The sequence below is a fragment of the Lissotriton helveticus genome, chromosome 5_1 (genome assembly GCF_964261635.1).
Source record: "Lissotriton helveticus chromosome 5_1, aLisHel1.1, whole genome shotgun sequence".
Lineage (NCBI taxonomy): Eukaryota > Metazoa > Chordata > Amphibia > Caudata > Salamandridae > Lissotriton > Lissotriton helveticus.
Genome location: NC_136065.1, coordinates 154785225 through 154801723, shown reverse-complemented (window position 1 = coordinate 154801723; position 16499 = coordinate 154785225). Strand labels below are relative to the sequence as shown.

The 16499-nt window shown below is 41.7% G+C and overlaps 1 protein-coding gene across 2 annotated transcripts in view; it reads left to right on the top strand.

The window, feature by feature from the left end:
• Positions 1 to 16499, top strand: part of COL5A1 (collagen type V alpha 1 chain) — a 523191-nt gene that overhangs the window by 430237 nt on the left and 76455 nt on the right. For both annotated transcript variants that reach the window (XM_078641937.1, XM_078641938.1), the window contains exons 33-35: positions 11885 to 11929; positions 12464 to 12517; positions 13446 to 13490. In XM_078641937.1, the coding sequence (XP_078498063.1) occupies positions 11885 to 11929; positions 12464 to 12517; positions 13446 to 13490 (144 nt within the window). The remainder of the gene's footprint in view (positions 1 to 11884; positions 11930 to 12463; positions 12518 to 13445; positions 13491 to 16499) is intronic.

Sequence of the window (16499 nt, the reverse complement as noted above, 5' to 3'; positions counted from 1 at the left end):
TAAAGCATGTTAATACTCTTATTCTATTATTAAGTAAACATTTCTATAAATCATGGCCCATTAATGCAATGACCAAAAACCTTAATGCAATCTGTGTCGTGAAAAGAACCACCTTCCCTTTCCCTCCAGCTCTGGCCCTGAGGCCTACCACGTTCTGCTTTTAACCACATACCATCTTATGTTTAGCAGCTTCACGACATAGATTCAAAATAATCACGTCTAATAAAGTCATATAATGTCACACATTTCTGTATTAGTTCCACTTCTACCTAAATCTCTACATTAGCTATACATTCAGAATATAGTTTACAGATACTATTAGCACTCATGGCATTTCTCTTCATGATTTGTGCTTACTACAGGTAAGTGTGATGTACTCATACATTTAAATCAGTTTGCGCTCTCTCATTATTATTATTATAGAATTTCCCAAAGCACCATTCTTATTCTTTACCAAGGACACTTTTGTATCCCTAATAAACTGCCCTGGTGCCCAGCCTGTGCAGAATAAGCAGTAAGCTGGTCGCCAACAGCCAATCTATCAGACATGATCGACTGTAGAAAGAAGTGCATGCTGTCTCATTCATTATTCTGAAATAATGCTTCTGAGAGTGGCTCAGTAGACACACGCGACTGTTAAGTTGACAATTTGACGGGATCATCAAAACACCAGTTTTATGCTGCTAAACCAGGCCATTTCTTTTCCTCTGGGCAAGCTAGAGCAGCCCTTCACAAGCCTGTCAACATCTCGGTCTTGTTTGCGTCAGCAATAATTTCTTCATCGCTGCATTAAGGCGTGCGTCCGGCTACGTGAAGCCGGCCTTATGTCCCTACTTGACTATGTCATGACTGAGTACTCTTAATCTGTGCAGTATAGAGAGAAAGGTTCATATTTATGAATATAGTATGAAAGGGACAGCAGGCTCATATTGCTCCTACACATTGGTTGACATGATTTATTCACTTTCCATCCCCATTGTAGTTCAAATATGTCAATAACAGTGTTCTTCTCGTGAGTGTTGTTTGGAAGGAAAACTGAAGGACCATTTGCAGAGCCTGATTTCTATCATTTATATTAATAATAATAATAATAATAATAATAATCCACATTTGTAAAGCGCACAATCACCCGTAAGGGTCTCTAGGCGCTGGGGGCCGTTGGGAAGATTAGGCAAGCTATTGCCCAGAGTCACATGGTGCTGGGCTAACCTGCCGCCGGAGCCGGGGATCGAACCCTGATCCCCAGATTCCAGCGTCAGTCGCCCTGGCCGCGGTGCCACACCTCTCTCCCATTTATATATAAATGTAAATTTTTTATATAATGCTTTATATATATTTTTTTAAGATCATCTTTAAGCACTAAAAATAGATTCAATAGGTGAAGTCGGAATACGAATTGAGGGCCCTTCTCAGAAACCCTTCACCACTCAGAGAGGGTGCAATTAATTTCTTTGTTGGACATTGGAGGGGAATGTGGTGTAACTGTTCTCAGGAATCATTTAGGTTCACTGGAACTTGGCTACATGCCGGCAGGTTTTAGGAAGATTCCTTAGTCCTCTCAGTAAAAATCACAGACAATAAGAGTCGCAAGTGGCTACTTTAAATATTAGTATTTTTGTCCTGTTTCCACTGGTGTTGGGATGGGAAAACAAACTCCAAAACCCATGGAAAGCGATGTGGGATCAGATTTACATGACACATGCCGCAATGCCACCAGGGTCCCTCTATCCCTCTTACCAGTGGGAGCCTCCACCTGCCATGACCAGAATATGTGTAATCGGCAGTAACTTCTTCCAGGTCAGAGCTCTGAATATCCGGTAGAGGAGACCTTTGGCCACTGGCCTGGGGCTGGCACAGGTCTAGCAGATCTCGATTTAGCACTTTAACAACTAGACTCATCTTTGCAACTGTCCTCTCTGCACACATAGAACCTTTTTTGCATCCCAACCAAGTAGCAATAGGGACACATTTTCAAGACCCAAAGGGGTGGTCCCAAGGTGGGCCTCAGCAGCAGCACATTTGCCATGCTACAGAGACCCATAGCTGCCAGAGTCACATGGGCGGAAACACCGAAAATGCTTGTTTACAGACATCAAATTTGTGTTACTAACCCCTCACCTACATTTGTGACAGCCACAAGCAGGCATGTAACAGGACAATTATTTGTACATTTGGGGAGGACAGGGAGCTCTAGCCGCAGTTTGGAAGTTACAATAGGACAGCGATCTATGCAAAGTTGTAATCAGTTTTGAAGGCATTGTATTACAGAGAGCTTCACATGGAGGCTAACGTGGGAAAGAGGGCTCTGAGAGCAGTTTGTAGTTAGCATAGGGCAGAGAGCTCTGAGAGCAGTTTGTAGTTAGCATAGGGCAGAGAGCTCCGAGTAGCAGGTTGTAAAGTAGAATAGGGCAGAGAGTTCTGACTAGCAGTTTGCAAGTTGGCCTAGGGCAGAGAGCTCTGAGAGCAGTTTGTAGGTCAGCATAGGACAGGGCGCCCTGAGAGCAGTTTGCAAGTTAGCATAGGACAGAAAGATCTGAGAGCAGTTTGTAATTTAGCATAGGGCAGGGCGCTCTGAGAGCAGTTTGCAAGTTAGCATAGGGTAGAAAGATCTGAGAGCCGTTTGTAGTTAGCATAGGGCAGACAGCTCTGAGTGCAGTTTGTAGTTAGCATAGGTCAGAGAGCTCTGAGTAGCAGTTTGTAAGTTAGCATAGGGCAGACAGCTCTGAGTGTAGTTTGTAGTTAGCATAGGTCAGAGAGCTCTGAGTAGCAGTTTGTAAGTTAGCATAGGGCAGAGAGCTATGAGTAGCAGTTTGTGAGTTAACATCGAGCAGAGAGCTCTGAGAGGAGTGTAGTGAATGAATACCCACCAAGTTTGGTGATAAATCTTCTTTATTCCTCAAGATATGCAGTACAGATAAAAAGGTGCTGCCAGCTTGTAAACGAACTCCAGACTGACCAGCACTCCACACACAAGCATAGTGACATACACACATTCTATGCATGACCTACAACAGTTCTATCATTGCTAAAGAAGCACTTCTAAAAATAACATTATAAGCATTACTACACATCCTCCTCCTAAAATAATAAAAAAACAAAATCAACTTAAAGAATTATTTACAGACAAAATCATTTAAAAATCTTGGAGTAACAACACTTCTACCACTTCTGGTAAGAACAAGAGGTTGCAAACTCTCAGCGACAGGAGGATTGTGATCACATTGAATTAGAGAAGAAGATGGCACAGAACTAGGCTCTTTACCAACGTTCTGAGGTTCTTCGACCAAAGACTCAGATCCAGGAAATGGAGTTGAAGACTGACTAACAATATTGTCACCGTCAGAGGGAGTTGAAGACTGACTAACAATATTGTCTCCGTCAGAAGAATCTGTGCTGGAATCCAAGGACACAACTGGAGTCAACCACCAAAAGTCACCACACACATCCCCCTTCTTGTTTTTACAAGGATCAGACCCTCTGGCAAAAGCAATCTTACTCATGTGATGAATGGAACCATCATCTAACAAGACGGTATTACGCATTACTTTAGTGATTGTCTTGGGATCAGAAAATCTAGGTTGTAACTTCCCAATTTTCTTGGAAGATTTAACTCTAACCAATTGGCCAACTTCAACGTGAGTATCTTTAGTACCATGTTTTCTATCATAATACAATTTGCTTTTATCCTGAGATTTGCAAATATTCTCTGTGACCTTGTCAGAATTCCAAGCATACTCTTTGCTTCTCCCCATCCACACAGGATTTAATTTGGAATACGGAAATCTGCCTCTCATTAAACCAAATGGACTTTCACCACACGTTTCATGAATAGTGATTCTATAAGACCATAACATTTTGTCAAGTTCGCCATACCAATTTTTTCTGTTCTTGTTGGCTAATTGCAAGGTTCCTTTAATAACCCTGTTGACCCTTTCTACAACAGAATTGCCTTGGGGATGATAAACAGCAGAAAATCTTTGCTTGATACCAGATGATTCCATAAATACCCTCATGGTATCAGATTTGAACTGAACGCCGTTGTCAGTTAGAATAGAAGCAGGAAGACCTTCTCTGATAAAACACTCATCCAAAAATGATATAACAGTTTCAGTGTTGACTCTGTTAACTACTTTCAATTCGATCCATCTGGAGAATAGATCTACTAAGACTAAGATGAACTTGATAGAATCATCTTGCCACACAATAGGTCCCATAATATCTAATGCTAATTCCTCCCAGGGTAATTTGGGACACCTAAGTGAGGACATTGGGGGATTAAGCGTTTTTTGACTTTTGTCAGAACACTCACATTGCACACAGTCTCGAACAGACCTTTCGATCTCCAAGTCAATGCCTGGCCACCAGTACAAGGCTTTTATAATTCTTTTTGTTCTGGATATTCCAGGATGTCCCTCATGGCCCAAAGAGATAATTTTTTGGCGTACTCCTAACGGTGGTATGAGTTTGTCACCACGACATAAGAAATCACCGTCAAGACTGAGTTCATCTTTGACCTCCCAGAATGGCTTCAATTGACTGTCAGTTTTAGTTAAGACAACCCAACCTTGGTTGACTTTTATTTTAACTGTTTCAAGAACATTATCCTTGCCAGAAGCTGAATTCCACTCATCCTTTGATAAGCCATGAGGATCAGAAAAAATTCCAGCAACACAACAATCATTCCAAGAGTTCAAATCAATTTCCTTCATTGGTAAGGGTAATCTACTTAAGAAGTCAGCGACCACATTCTTTGCACCAGGTACATACTGAATAGTGTAAATGAAATCTTGGAGTCTCATGGATAAACGAGCAATCCTGGCTGAAGCTCTGGACAAACCTTCCGTAGTGAGGAGCTTGGTCAGAGGTTTATGGTCTGAACGTAAAATAAACTGTTTACCCCAAATAAATTTACGAAAGTGCTCCATTGCCCATACCACAGCAAGCGTCTCACGCTCGATCACAGAGTACTTTTCCTCACAAGGTGACAATGATCGTGAAGCGAAGGCTATGACAATTTCATCACCTTGTTGAGAAATCTGTGAGAGAACACTCCCCAAACCAACTCCACTAGCGTCAGTGGTCAAATAAGTTTTGGCGCACGGGTCAAAACCTTGTAGCATAGGCGCATTCACTATGGCATATTTGATTTCTTTAAATGCAGCACTACATTTCTCATCCCAAACAAAAGGTGATTTGTTCTTCATGAGAACACGCATGTGAAATGTTTTCTGTGAAAACTGATTAACAAATTTAGAGTAAAATTCAGCTAAACCAAGAAATGATCTGAGTTCATCCTTGGACTTAGGTTCAGGTGAATTCACTATTGCTTCAACTAATTTTGTTTTAGGTCTTATCCCTTCATCACAAATTTCATGACCTAAATACGTAACAGAGCTCTTTGAAAACTTGCACTTGCTGAGCTCCCCAACCAAACCATTATCAGCTAAAACCTTAAGAACTTTTCTCAGGAGATTGTCATGGTGATCTTTATCCTTTCCCATAATTAAAATATCATCCTGGAAAAAGATTACCCCTTTGATGTTTCCAAAAAGGTTGGTCATTAGCCTCTGAAATACTGCCGCAGCAGAGGCTAAGCCAAACGGCATTCTTTTAAATCGAAAACATCCAAATGGAGTAGCAAATGATGTAAGATGTCTACTTTCTGGATCAAGAACAACCTGATGATAAGCTGCTGATAGGTCCAAAGTGGAAAAAACTTTTGCATCTTTGGTTAAGGACAACATTTCATCAATGCGTGGAAGTGGATATTGATCAACCAAAATTTGACTGTTCAAATATCTCAAATCCACACATAAACGGGCCTTGCCATTGGCCTTGCGTGCGACGACCAATGGCGAAACCCATTCAGCTGCTTCAACAGTCTCAATAATATTAGCATTTAACAATTTATCAAGTTCGGATTTAACCTCATCCCTAATGATGAGAGGAATATTCCTGGCTTTGTGAATTTTAGAAATAGCATTGTCTTTAAGTCTGATTTGATGTGTAAAACCTTTCAGCTTGCCAATAGTGCCAGTAAATACAGAAGGAAACTCATCAATCACCCATTTCTTGGTGTCTTCACTTATGCAGGAAACCAACACTTGTTCCTTGCTATTGGGATCCAAAATTATGTGTAGACTTTTTTGATCCCTCCAACCCAACACTGAAGGACCATCCTTCGACACATACAACTTGCAAGTGGCATGCATACCTTTAAACTTGAAAATTAGTAGTCTGAACCCTAAAATCTCTATTGTGTTGTCGGTATAACTAACAGGTGAGATATCAGAAGGTTCCAACCAACTTCCAATTTGGTTAACAAATTTCTGATCCCAAACATTCTTGTTCACAATAGTATAGGGTGACCCAGAATCTGCAGCAAGTTGCGTCATGACTCCACCTAATGAGACTTGGCATAAGGGTTTACTAGAATCAATATCAGAAATGTTCAATACTACCTTTTTTTTAACTGCATTTTGTACAAGTAGAACTTCTTCATCAGAAGATGAGGTACAATCCTGTGCTACCTCTTGAATGCAAGCAATCTTACCTTTTGAATTTTTAAAGACTTTTCTTTTACAGACCTTAGCAAAATGCCCCATAACCCCACAGTTCAGACATTTAGTGTTCTTAGCAGGACACTGAGGATAATGAGCAAGGTGAGAATGACTACCACATCTATAACACACAGGTTCAGAGGTTTTCTTATAGTCAAAATTTTCTTTTTTAGCATTAGTAGACCTGAAATCTTTGTTACTTCTAATAAAAGATTTCCCTTCAGAAATTTTGTTTACGATTTCAGTTTCCTTTTTCTCACTGGAAAGAGAAGCCTTTGCGCAACGTTCTGAGAGTTCAGCTTTTTTAACCATGGCGATAATTTCTTTCAAAGTTCCATCACCTTCAACCCATAGTTTATTCTGAATGGTTTTAGTTTTAGTGTACATGACAACTTGATCTCGAATAAGATCATCATGAAGTTGAGCAAATTTGCACTTAACAGCTAATTTTCTAAGTGCGGAAACGTAATCCTCAACTGATTCGGATTTATTTTGCTTGCGTTGAAAGAAGGAATGTCTGGTGACAGCAATGCAAACACAAGGAGAGAAATAATCATCGATATCCAAAAGTGCTGAATTGAAAACATCAATGTCACCAGCAGATCTATCAGTCTTGTCCAACTGATTGTAGATTCTTAATCCTTCAGGGCCAAGACCTAATAATAAAATCCTTTTTTTTCTTTCAGGAGTGAAAGGTCCACTAACATCTTCAAGATTTGCAACATAGTTCAAGAAATATTCTTTCCAATCTAACCAAGCAACAGGAGGATCACCAGGAACAACTAAAAATTCTCTTGGAGCATTTAGGTTCAGGCCATGTACAGGCTTTTCACCAGAAGAAATGGCACTGTTAGTGTCAGGCATAATGACACAAACCCAGAAAAAAATAATATATGTAAATATCAATGTATATCTGTTTTATCTTATTGAGGAAAGATACAAAAATTATTGCAGGCAGCACCTTACTTGAATTTGATATTGTCAAAATAAATAATACTGATAAACGTTTATAAATACCAGAAAACAGCAATTGCCAGAGTCCAGAATCAAATCGGTGTGAAACGCGATGAAAATGAAGAAAAATCGGCATAAAACCAATCTAAAATGGCCGCCGACGTGACCTTACGTGGGGTCGTACCCACAATTCAATGCGCGAGTACCCACAATTCCATGCGCATGTAGTAGTGATGAGCAGTGCACTGACGCGCGATGACAAAGGAAGGTTCTGCAAGATGCCGCGACGTTCAAACTCACTGGAGCGGGAGCTAACACGCTGTAGCGGTTTGTGAAACGGTGGCGTTTGAAAGATGCAGAGTGGGTAGGAAGCTAAAATAAAGTGGTTTTCTTCATTTTTTTTTTTGAAAAGATAAATGAAAGTCTCACCGCACTAAGGCACAGCTGTTTTGAAGAGAAACGAATAGTTTTCTTTGAAACGAAGAGTTTTCTTGAATCCAGGATAACAAATGTAGAGTTGTATGAAGCAGGATATCAATTTCATTAGAAAATTGCCAGTTTCCCTCGTCGCCAAATTTGTAGTGAATGAATACCCACCAAGTTTGGTGATAAATCTTCTTTATTCCTCAAGATATGCAGTACAGATAAAAAGGTGCTGCCAGCTTGTAAACGAACTCCAGACTGACCAGCACTCCACACACAAGCATAGTGACATACACACATTCTATGCATGACCTACAACAGTTCTATCATTGCTAAAGAAGCACTTCTAAAAATAACATTATAAGCATTACTACAAGGAGTTTGCCATGTAGCATAGGGCAGAGAGCTCTGAGAGCAGTTTGTAAGTTTACATAGCGCAGAGAGCTCCAAGAAGCAGGTTGGAGCACTGAGAAGCAGTTTCTAAGTTAGCACAAGAGAGAGAGCTCGGAGAAGCTGTTTGGAAGTTAGCATAAGGCAGAGAGTTCAGAGAAGCAGTTAGGGATATATGCTATAGAGCATAGAGTTCCATGGAATTGTAATCAGTTTCTGGGTCATTATTCAAGAAAGCTTGAAATGGAAGTTAATGTCGTGCAGAGAGTTCTGAGCGCAGTTTGTAAATTAGCATAGGACAGAGAGCTGTGAGGAGCAGTTTGGTAGTTACTACAGTACAGAACTTTGAAGTATTGGCAGCATTTTGGAGGAATCTGTACTACAGAAAGCTCGCATGAATGCTACCTGGGCTCAGATGGCAGTTTTGAATTTACTATAGGACAGAGCACTCTGTGAAATTGTGAACAGTGTGTGGATTTACTGTAATTCTGAGAACACCTGCTTCAACATTGAGGTAAGGGTGTTACAAAGAGTTTCAAGCAAACTTTCGAAGTTATCATATTTCAGAGAGCTCTGTCTGGTGGGTGAGATGGCTCTCACAATTGAGAAGGTTCTGTAGGGCGCAACCTTCCCAAAATCAGTATGTATGTAGACAGGCTTGTCATGCAGGGTGAAAGATTACTGTGTAGGTCTGTATGGAGACTAACCCTGGGCGGGGTTCACAGAGTTGCACTACCGAAGCTACGCGAAATGCAAAAAAAACGCTGCCGCACTACGCGGAGCTCCACGAGCTGCGGAATACAGTTGAAAAATGCAGGTCACGGTGATTGCAGAGTGCCCGATGCTTGTCCGCACTGTGCAATCATTGTGAACAGCACCATGCACAGCGCAAGCTTACCTTTTCTGCCATTCGAGTAGATATTTACTCGAGCTGCAGCTTTCTCAACGCAAAGAGGCAGTTTCTCAACACGAGCTGTTGCGAGCATAAGCGACCACTTGCAATGAGAAACCTGACCCCCCCCCACGCATTGAGAAATCTCGCCAGGAGGTCTATTTTCCACGCTCTCCAACTTGATGTTGGGGATCGCGAACGAGGGAAAATCTCGCCGGGAGGTGGATTTTCCTTGCTCGACAACTTGCTGGTGAACCCGAGCAAGGAAAAAACTCAGCTCCGCTGCATGAAGCAGAGTTTTTCGGAACTCCGCGAGCTCCGCGTAACGCAGAGTTCGGAAAACTCTGCAAGCTCCATGAGCGGAGCGGAGTTCACCGCCCAGGGTTAATGGAGACAGGCCTGTCATGCAGGGTGAAAGATTACTGTGGAGCGTGGCAAGAAATTTGGAAATTACTACAGGACAGACAGCTCTGAGGTACAGTTTGAAATTATATACTACGGAGAGATCAACAAAGCTGTGAGCAGTTGGCGAGGATAAATAGGGCGTAGCTATCACTAGTGCAGCGGGGTCAGTGAAACCAGGACCCCGAGGTGTAAAGAGGCCCTCCTGGCTCCAATTAGTATATGGTTTTTATTACCAAATCTGGGGATGGGTTGTGGGGGGAACCTTTCATGCTTACATTAGGGCCCTTGGGGCGTTTGCTACTTCAGAGAGTTCTGGGAGCAGTATGGAGGGTAGGAAAAGACAGGGAACCCTAGGGAGCAGTAGGGAGGGTAGGAAAGGACAGCAGTATGAGGGTTACAAAAGGACAGAGCGCTCTGGAGCGCAGTATGGAGGCCAGGAAAGGACAGAGAGTTCTGGGGAGAAGTATGAAGGTCAAGAAAGGACAGAGCTCTGAGAGCAGTATGGAGGTCAGGAAAGGACAGATAGCTCTGAGAGCAGTATGGAGGCCAAGAAAGGACAGAGAGCTGTGGACGCAGTATGGAGGTTAGGAAAGGACAGACAGCTCTGTGGAGCAGTATGGAGGTTAGGAAAGGAGAGATGGCCCTGGTGAGCAGTGTGAGCCGTGCTGTACTACAGACGTCCCTGGGAGCGGGTGGGAGTAACTGTAGTACAGATAGCTTTGCAGAGTTGGTGGAACATTTCTTGAGAGTAGTACAGAGATTACTGCATGACATAGAATTCCTTGAAGGAGGATGGAAATGACAGGTGGAGAGAGAATTTTGTGGACTGGGCTGCAAGTTACTGTAGGCTGAGGAGGCTGTAGAGGTGTTTGGAAATTAATGTGAAATAGAGAGCTTTGCAAAATGATTTAGAAGTTAGTTTGCATGTGACCAATATTTCTTCAAAATAGTACAGAAGTTACAGTAGAACAGAAAGCTCTTAGACTGTGTATTGCAAATCATTGTAGCCCTGAGATCTCTAGAGGGCATCTTGGAGCCAGGGCCGGACTGGCCATTGTGGGCACCGGACAATCCCCCGGTGTGCCGCAAGGGTGGGGGCCGGTTTTGGGTCCCTGGGGGCTGTTTTTGTTACAGGGCCGTTTATGCAGCATAGCTGCAAAATCGGCCCTGTAACAAAATCGGCCGAAAACCGGCCCCGGCAAAGAGCTCGGTCGCACCCCCAACCTCCCCCCCGGGCAGGCTGAGCACTTTGGCGGGGCAGGTTTTGGTTCCCAGTCCTGCCCTGCTTGGAGCATTAATGCCAGGTAGCGGAATCTGGGAGCTGTATGACAAGAATGTTAGGGATACCCTGGAAACAGTCTGAAAATTACAATAGGTACAGTGTGCGGGAGACTTTGACTAGAGTTGCAGACCAAATCGTCTTGAGCTGACCCAAAAAGAAAATACTCTACTGTGACTTTTGAAAAGTTCCACCATAGCCAAAAAAGCAAAATGTAACATCCTCAGTGTTTCCCAGTGGGCATGTTTGGAATGATCTTCCGGTTCCTATGGTTACAACAAACTACAAAGCCATAACTACAATTAGGACTTGGGCTGAAAGATTAATCCCATGAGATGAAAAGGTAGCAAAATATCAAGAATTAAAATGTCCACGGCTAATTTACTCATTTCTTTTTCATTTCTCACTAATGCTGACATTGCTGGCATTCATGGCTGGCAGGGAAAAAAGTAAGAATGTTTAGCCATATATCAGCACATTGCATGTAAATATCTTGTGTATGTCCATGCATGTTTTTCCATGTGGTATGTAAACAGTTGTGGTGATAGAATGCAATGGTGTTTTCATATGCATATGTTTCAAATTAAATGGTATGGCAAAATATAAAAGAAGTCTTTTGGTGGCACATATCTTAACGACTGGTTATAGCATTCCATGGTGGCATGATTGACCCCAAAGTGCTTGCCTCGGGGTCTTCACCAGTGCCAGCAACATAAAAGTCCAGTATATCTAACTCTACCTGTGTAATTAAACAAAACTTACCAGGCAGGAAATGATGTCACAGTAGGACATTGCACACAATGCTGTGAGATGTCCTACTGGTAATCCTAACCCAGTGTATTGCATTAGCGCAACAAAGCCACTGTAATGTATTCAACAGTTAGAATTTTATCAACCGCCCTATGGCATGTAAGCTATGGAATGTCTTTAAGCAAACCTGTTGTTGGTGTGTCTAATCTTAACCATTTTCTCTCTTTTCAGGGCACCCCTGGCAAAACAGGACCAAGGGGGCAACGAGGTCCAACGGTAAGGGCAAATGCTTAAAACGTAATTTTGCTTATTTGAGCATTAGTCATTAGAAATATTAGAAAATATGCATATGCATTAAATTAGAGCCCAAAATGCATAATAAAATAGATGAATTTGTAGTATGTGCTACGTAGATGCAGTACTCATTCCCACCCTGTCCCCAGCATGGAAAGCACTCATATAGCTACGACAGATACAGAGGCAGCACAAGGCTGTAGAGCCATTAGCATAAGACAATGTGCTTGCTATGATGGGTAGATCCCTGGCATACATAGATTAGAAAGAACAGAGTGAAGACAGCAGGTGGCAGGACATATTTGAACTCTGGTGGTGTCACCAGCAATGCAACTTTACTACAAATATGTAGAGTTAGGAATCAAAAGCCACAATGAAGACCAAATCACAGTCTAACGAGAATGAACAATTGGTGAATTGTTTGAGAAGTATTTGGGGACAGCTGATTTGACATTTCTGTGTATAAGATGTTGACAATGTAAAAATAATAACCTCTCCTATTGTATTTTGTTTCAGGGTCCACGTGGTGAAAGAGGTCCAAGAGGCATCACCGGCAAGCCGGGGCCAAAGGTAGGGTCTCTGAGCTGAAAAGGTACTCATTATTGCTAATCCTGACAGTTCATTCTCTGAAGGCTCTGTTAGATCTGTAGATGAGGTAAAAGATGACTATTTGGTATGACTAGAGAGGGAAGGAAAAGGCAAGGAGAAACATGGAGTTCAGGGTGTAGTGTTTGGGAGTGGGCATCACCAGCAGGACCTGGGGATGAACATGAGTTTGTATGGTTAGTAGTCATGCTTTCTACTGTAGGCTGTGTGGTGGGGGATGTCACAATTGGGACTCAACGTGTGCTAAAGATTGTATATTGTTTCTTGTTTGTTAAAAGTGCCTGTGCAATATTAGCAATATTGCATACTACAATGTGCCTTTATAAAGATGAGGAGCAGTGTCTGCTGAGTGTATGGTTGTGACACAGATTAAGTATGAGGTTGGAGTGTTTGGTTGGTTAAGAGTCTTTCATGGAAGTGTTTCATTCATAAGAGGTGATCGGATGCTGAAGGTTTCCTCTTTAAGAAATCATGTATAGGATTCTATTTCCTTTATGGTTAATCCTTTAGCTTACAGATGTATTTTGTTTTAAATTTCAACATCTGCATAGATATAGAAGCAATAACACACAAGTGTGCACACCTAGGTGATTGTCAATGCATTATTTAATTTAACTGTACCAGCCTTACAACTGAGATCAAGTTTGAAACAGCGGAGTGGGAGAGATGATTTCTTAGAACTTAGCTTCTTCTAGAAACTATTGTGTAAACATGACACAGCCCGGCAAAATCCAACAGTTCAGTTTCAATTGCTTTTTAGCTATGAAATTGGGTTTTGTATTCATGGCTGGAAGCTCATTTATGACACTGTGGCACTTGTGATGTTCTGCATCCAGCTGGAATTCCAGAATATTCTAAATGTGTGTCTTGTTTTTGTGTGTTATTTCTCTAGGGTACCTCCGGCGGTGATGGCCCATCTGGTCCCCCTGGAGAAAGGGTAAGATACCAATGTGACATCAAGTTCATGAAAATATTGCAGTAGACCATTGACAAACCATCATTGATTAAATATGTGCCAACTTGATGAGTATCTTGAGATCCAACAAGGCTGAACCTCCTGATATTTGGAGTTATTTGCTTGAACCATACAGTACTTTCTGATTCCTTAGACCGCATGTCAATTTAACATGTTTAAAGTCCACACAGTAGGATGCCAACCACTCCGGGTGAGGTACAGAGGATGACTCTGTAAGGTTTGCGCCAGGACTTTATAATAAGAGATGGACTTAGAAGACTGTGAGGAGAGGGTATCTAGAAAGGATTCTGTTGACTTCATGTTAGCATAGGAAAGCTACTCATAATGGAGATACCCAGAGTAGAGAGCTGTCAGTACTGTTGTCAAATATTCAGTGAAACTTTATTGTGGCTGCCAAAGCTATAAAAGCACATACAAGCATAGCGTGATACAATAAAAAAGATTAACAATTCATAAAATTACCATAAGAATATTTAGCATGTATAGAAGCCAGCTAAAGATAAAATGTATGTTACATTTAAGACAAAAAAAAATAAAAAAACAATTGTTCACGTGCACGGAGAAAGCCCTCCTGCGAACCACTCACATAGCACCCAGATACTTAAACCTACATCACATGCATATAAATGCTGGCAGTCTGATATAAGTATAAAAAAGAGCAATACTGTGGCTACTTGTGCCTAGTTCTTTGCATATACATGATAGCCAAAAAGAACGGGCACGGACACAGGCGGGCCAAGCATAAAAAACATGGGCTACAGTTTCCTTCGGGTGATTACTTGCAACACAAGCCAGGGAGTCAGAGGGTGTCCCTTTATAGGTAAAACCTTTCTTAAGTAGTGTGCCTACTCTAAACTGGAAGTATCGTTTTCTATCAAGTAGCACTGTGCTGTAGTCCCAAAACTGTTCATACACAAAAAGCAATTTAAAGTTGGTAAAATAATTTGTCAAGGGGCATTTGTCATTCTGTGGAGTCCACCATACTCTGATTTTACCCAATAGAGTTTGTTTAGTAATTCCTTTGGGGAATGGGAGCTACAGATGAACTTTCACACAAATTACTCAACCCGATAGAGCTGAGTGACTGCTAGATATTATCAAGCCATTTTATTTTAAGGGAGCCGTCAGATTTCATTACATCCTGAAGAGTAACAATGTAGTAAACTAGCTCAGGGGTAGACCAGAGGCTCCTACAGAACAACAACGGTCACAGTCTACACTTATCCTCCACCCTTTTTATACTCATGTCCAGTGTCAATGGCATAAGAACAATACTGGGTGGTAAGTGGGCAATATTAACCCAAAAATGTATTCTCTGCTCTAATGAGCTCTTCAGTATTTACAAAGCCTCACATTTCAGAACCGCATACTGTATATGTGGAGGGCCGAGCTATTGGTATACTAGAAGAAGCCCAATGCTCTTTAGAAATAGTCACCACTATTTGTTTATGCTATATGATCGCCTTGCTGCCATGAGGTGTCCATGCCAGGGTGACTCCCAAGTATTCAAAGGAGTCCACCCACTCCAACAGCTCACGATCTTCATTTAAATGTTTTATGTGGGATTAAATTAATCAATTCTTTCTTAGTGGTGTTGATTTACAATCCTCACGAGTGACAGAACTCACCAAAGTAGTTCAGGAGCTTTTGGAGTCCACTCAGGGTTTTGGAAATCAGCAAGGTATTGTCCACAAACAATAGGATTGGGGTCTTTGTATTGGCTAATGAGAGAGCATCCGTAGAGGGCAGTGTTAAACTATATAATTTAGATTCAGGGAAAATAGAGCTGGGCCAACACGCTGTCCTCCCTTACCCCCGCTGGATACAGGAATCCTCTCTGTCATCTCGCTCTGTGTTCCCCAACAAACTCTAGAAAAGTTCTGGTTGTGCAGCCAGACTATGATAGAGAGTGTGTGGAGGGGCATAATCCCTGAATACTTACCATAGTATGGGTTGAGGAACCAGGTTAAAACCCAATTTCAAATCGACAAAGGCAACATAAAGGTTACCCTTGCGGATTACAACTGTTTTCCAGTAGATCAATAAGAAGTAGAACACTTGATCAATGATGGACACCTTTTTTCTGCATCCAGCCTGAAAGGGGCTTAGGATATTGTTTGTATCTATCCACCCCTGGAACTTAGCTAACATACATCAACTAAAAGCTTTTTGTATGTTTCCTATAAGGCTAATTAGCCTATAGTTTCTAGGCTGATATCTGTCACCCATTTTATAGACTGGTATCACTAAAGCCCTCCTCCAAGAATCTGAAATCGGGGCTCCTCTTGTGATGGCATTAGCTAAAAAAAAAGATGTATTTGAACCGAGCATTAATATAATGTAGGGAAATATCTTCTGGAATGACATCTGGGCTGACAGCCCTACCAAATGCTTGGAGAGAATTTGAAACATCCAGAATTTCAAACAAGGGCTCAGTGTTTAGGAGAAAAATTACTGCTGAAGTGTCCTCAGCTGACCTTGGGGTATTATCATAATTAAAGTTCTTAAAATGATCAAACGTGATTATTTGGTTCCAGGGCGGTAGGATTGCCACCCTTCGATACGAGTGATCACAATTTGGTACAACCATAGCTAAGGAGGCATCTTTGAGGTCCTGCCTCCTCTGCTCATCCCACACCCTTTTACCAGTGCCCAAGTAACGTTTGTACAACTTCCTGCAGGTATGGATTTGAACTAAGTCTTTGGCCCTAATGGCTTGGACCAGCAATATTTTAAGTCTCAACATTCCCTGTTTTACCAAATAAGAGACTTATAAGCTGTACTTTTAGACTCCTTAGAAAGATTGTGAAATATGCAAAAACTGTATCACAGAAGTCGCTATGAAAAGTGCAAAGGGCCTCAGCAACCTCTACCATATTGGTTTCTTGGTGAATTAATTCTATGGATCTTTGCAGTCCTTGAGCGATTGCAGGGAGAATGTCTGGATGGGATTCAATTTGCCGCCATTTC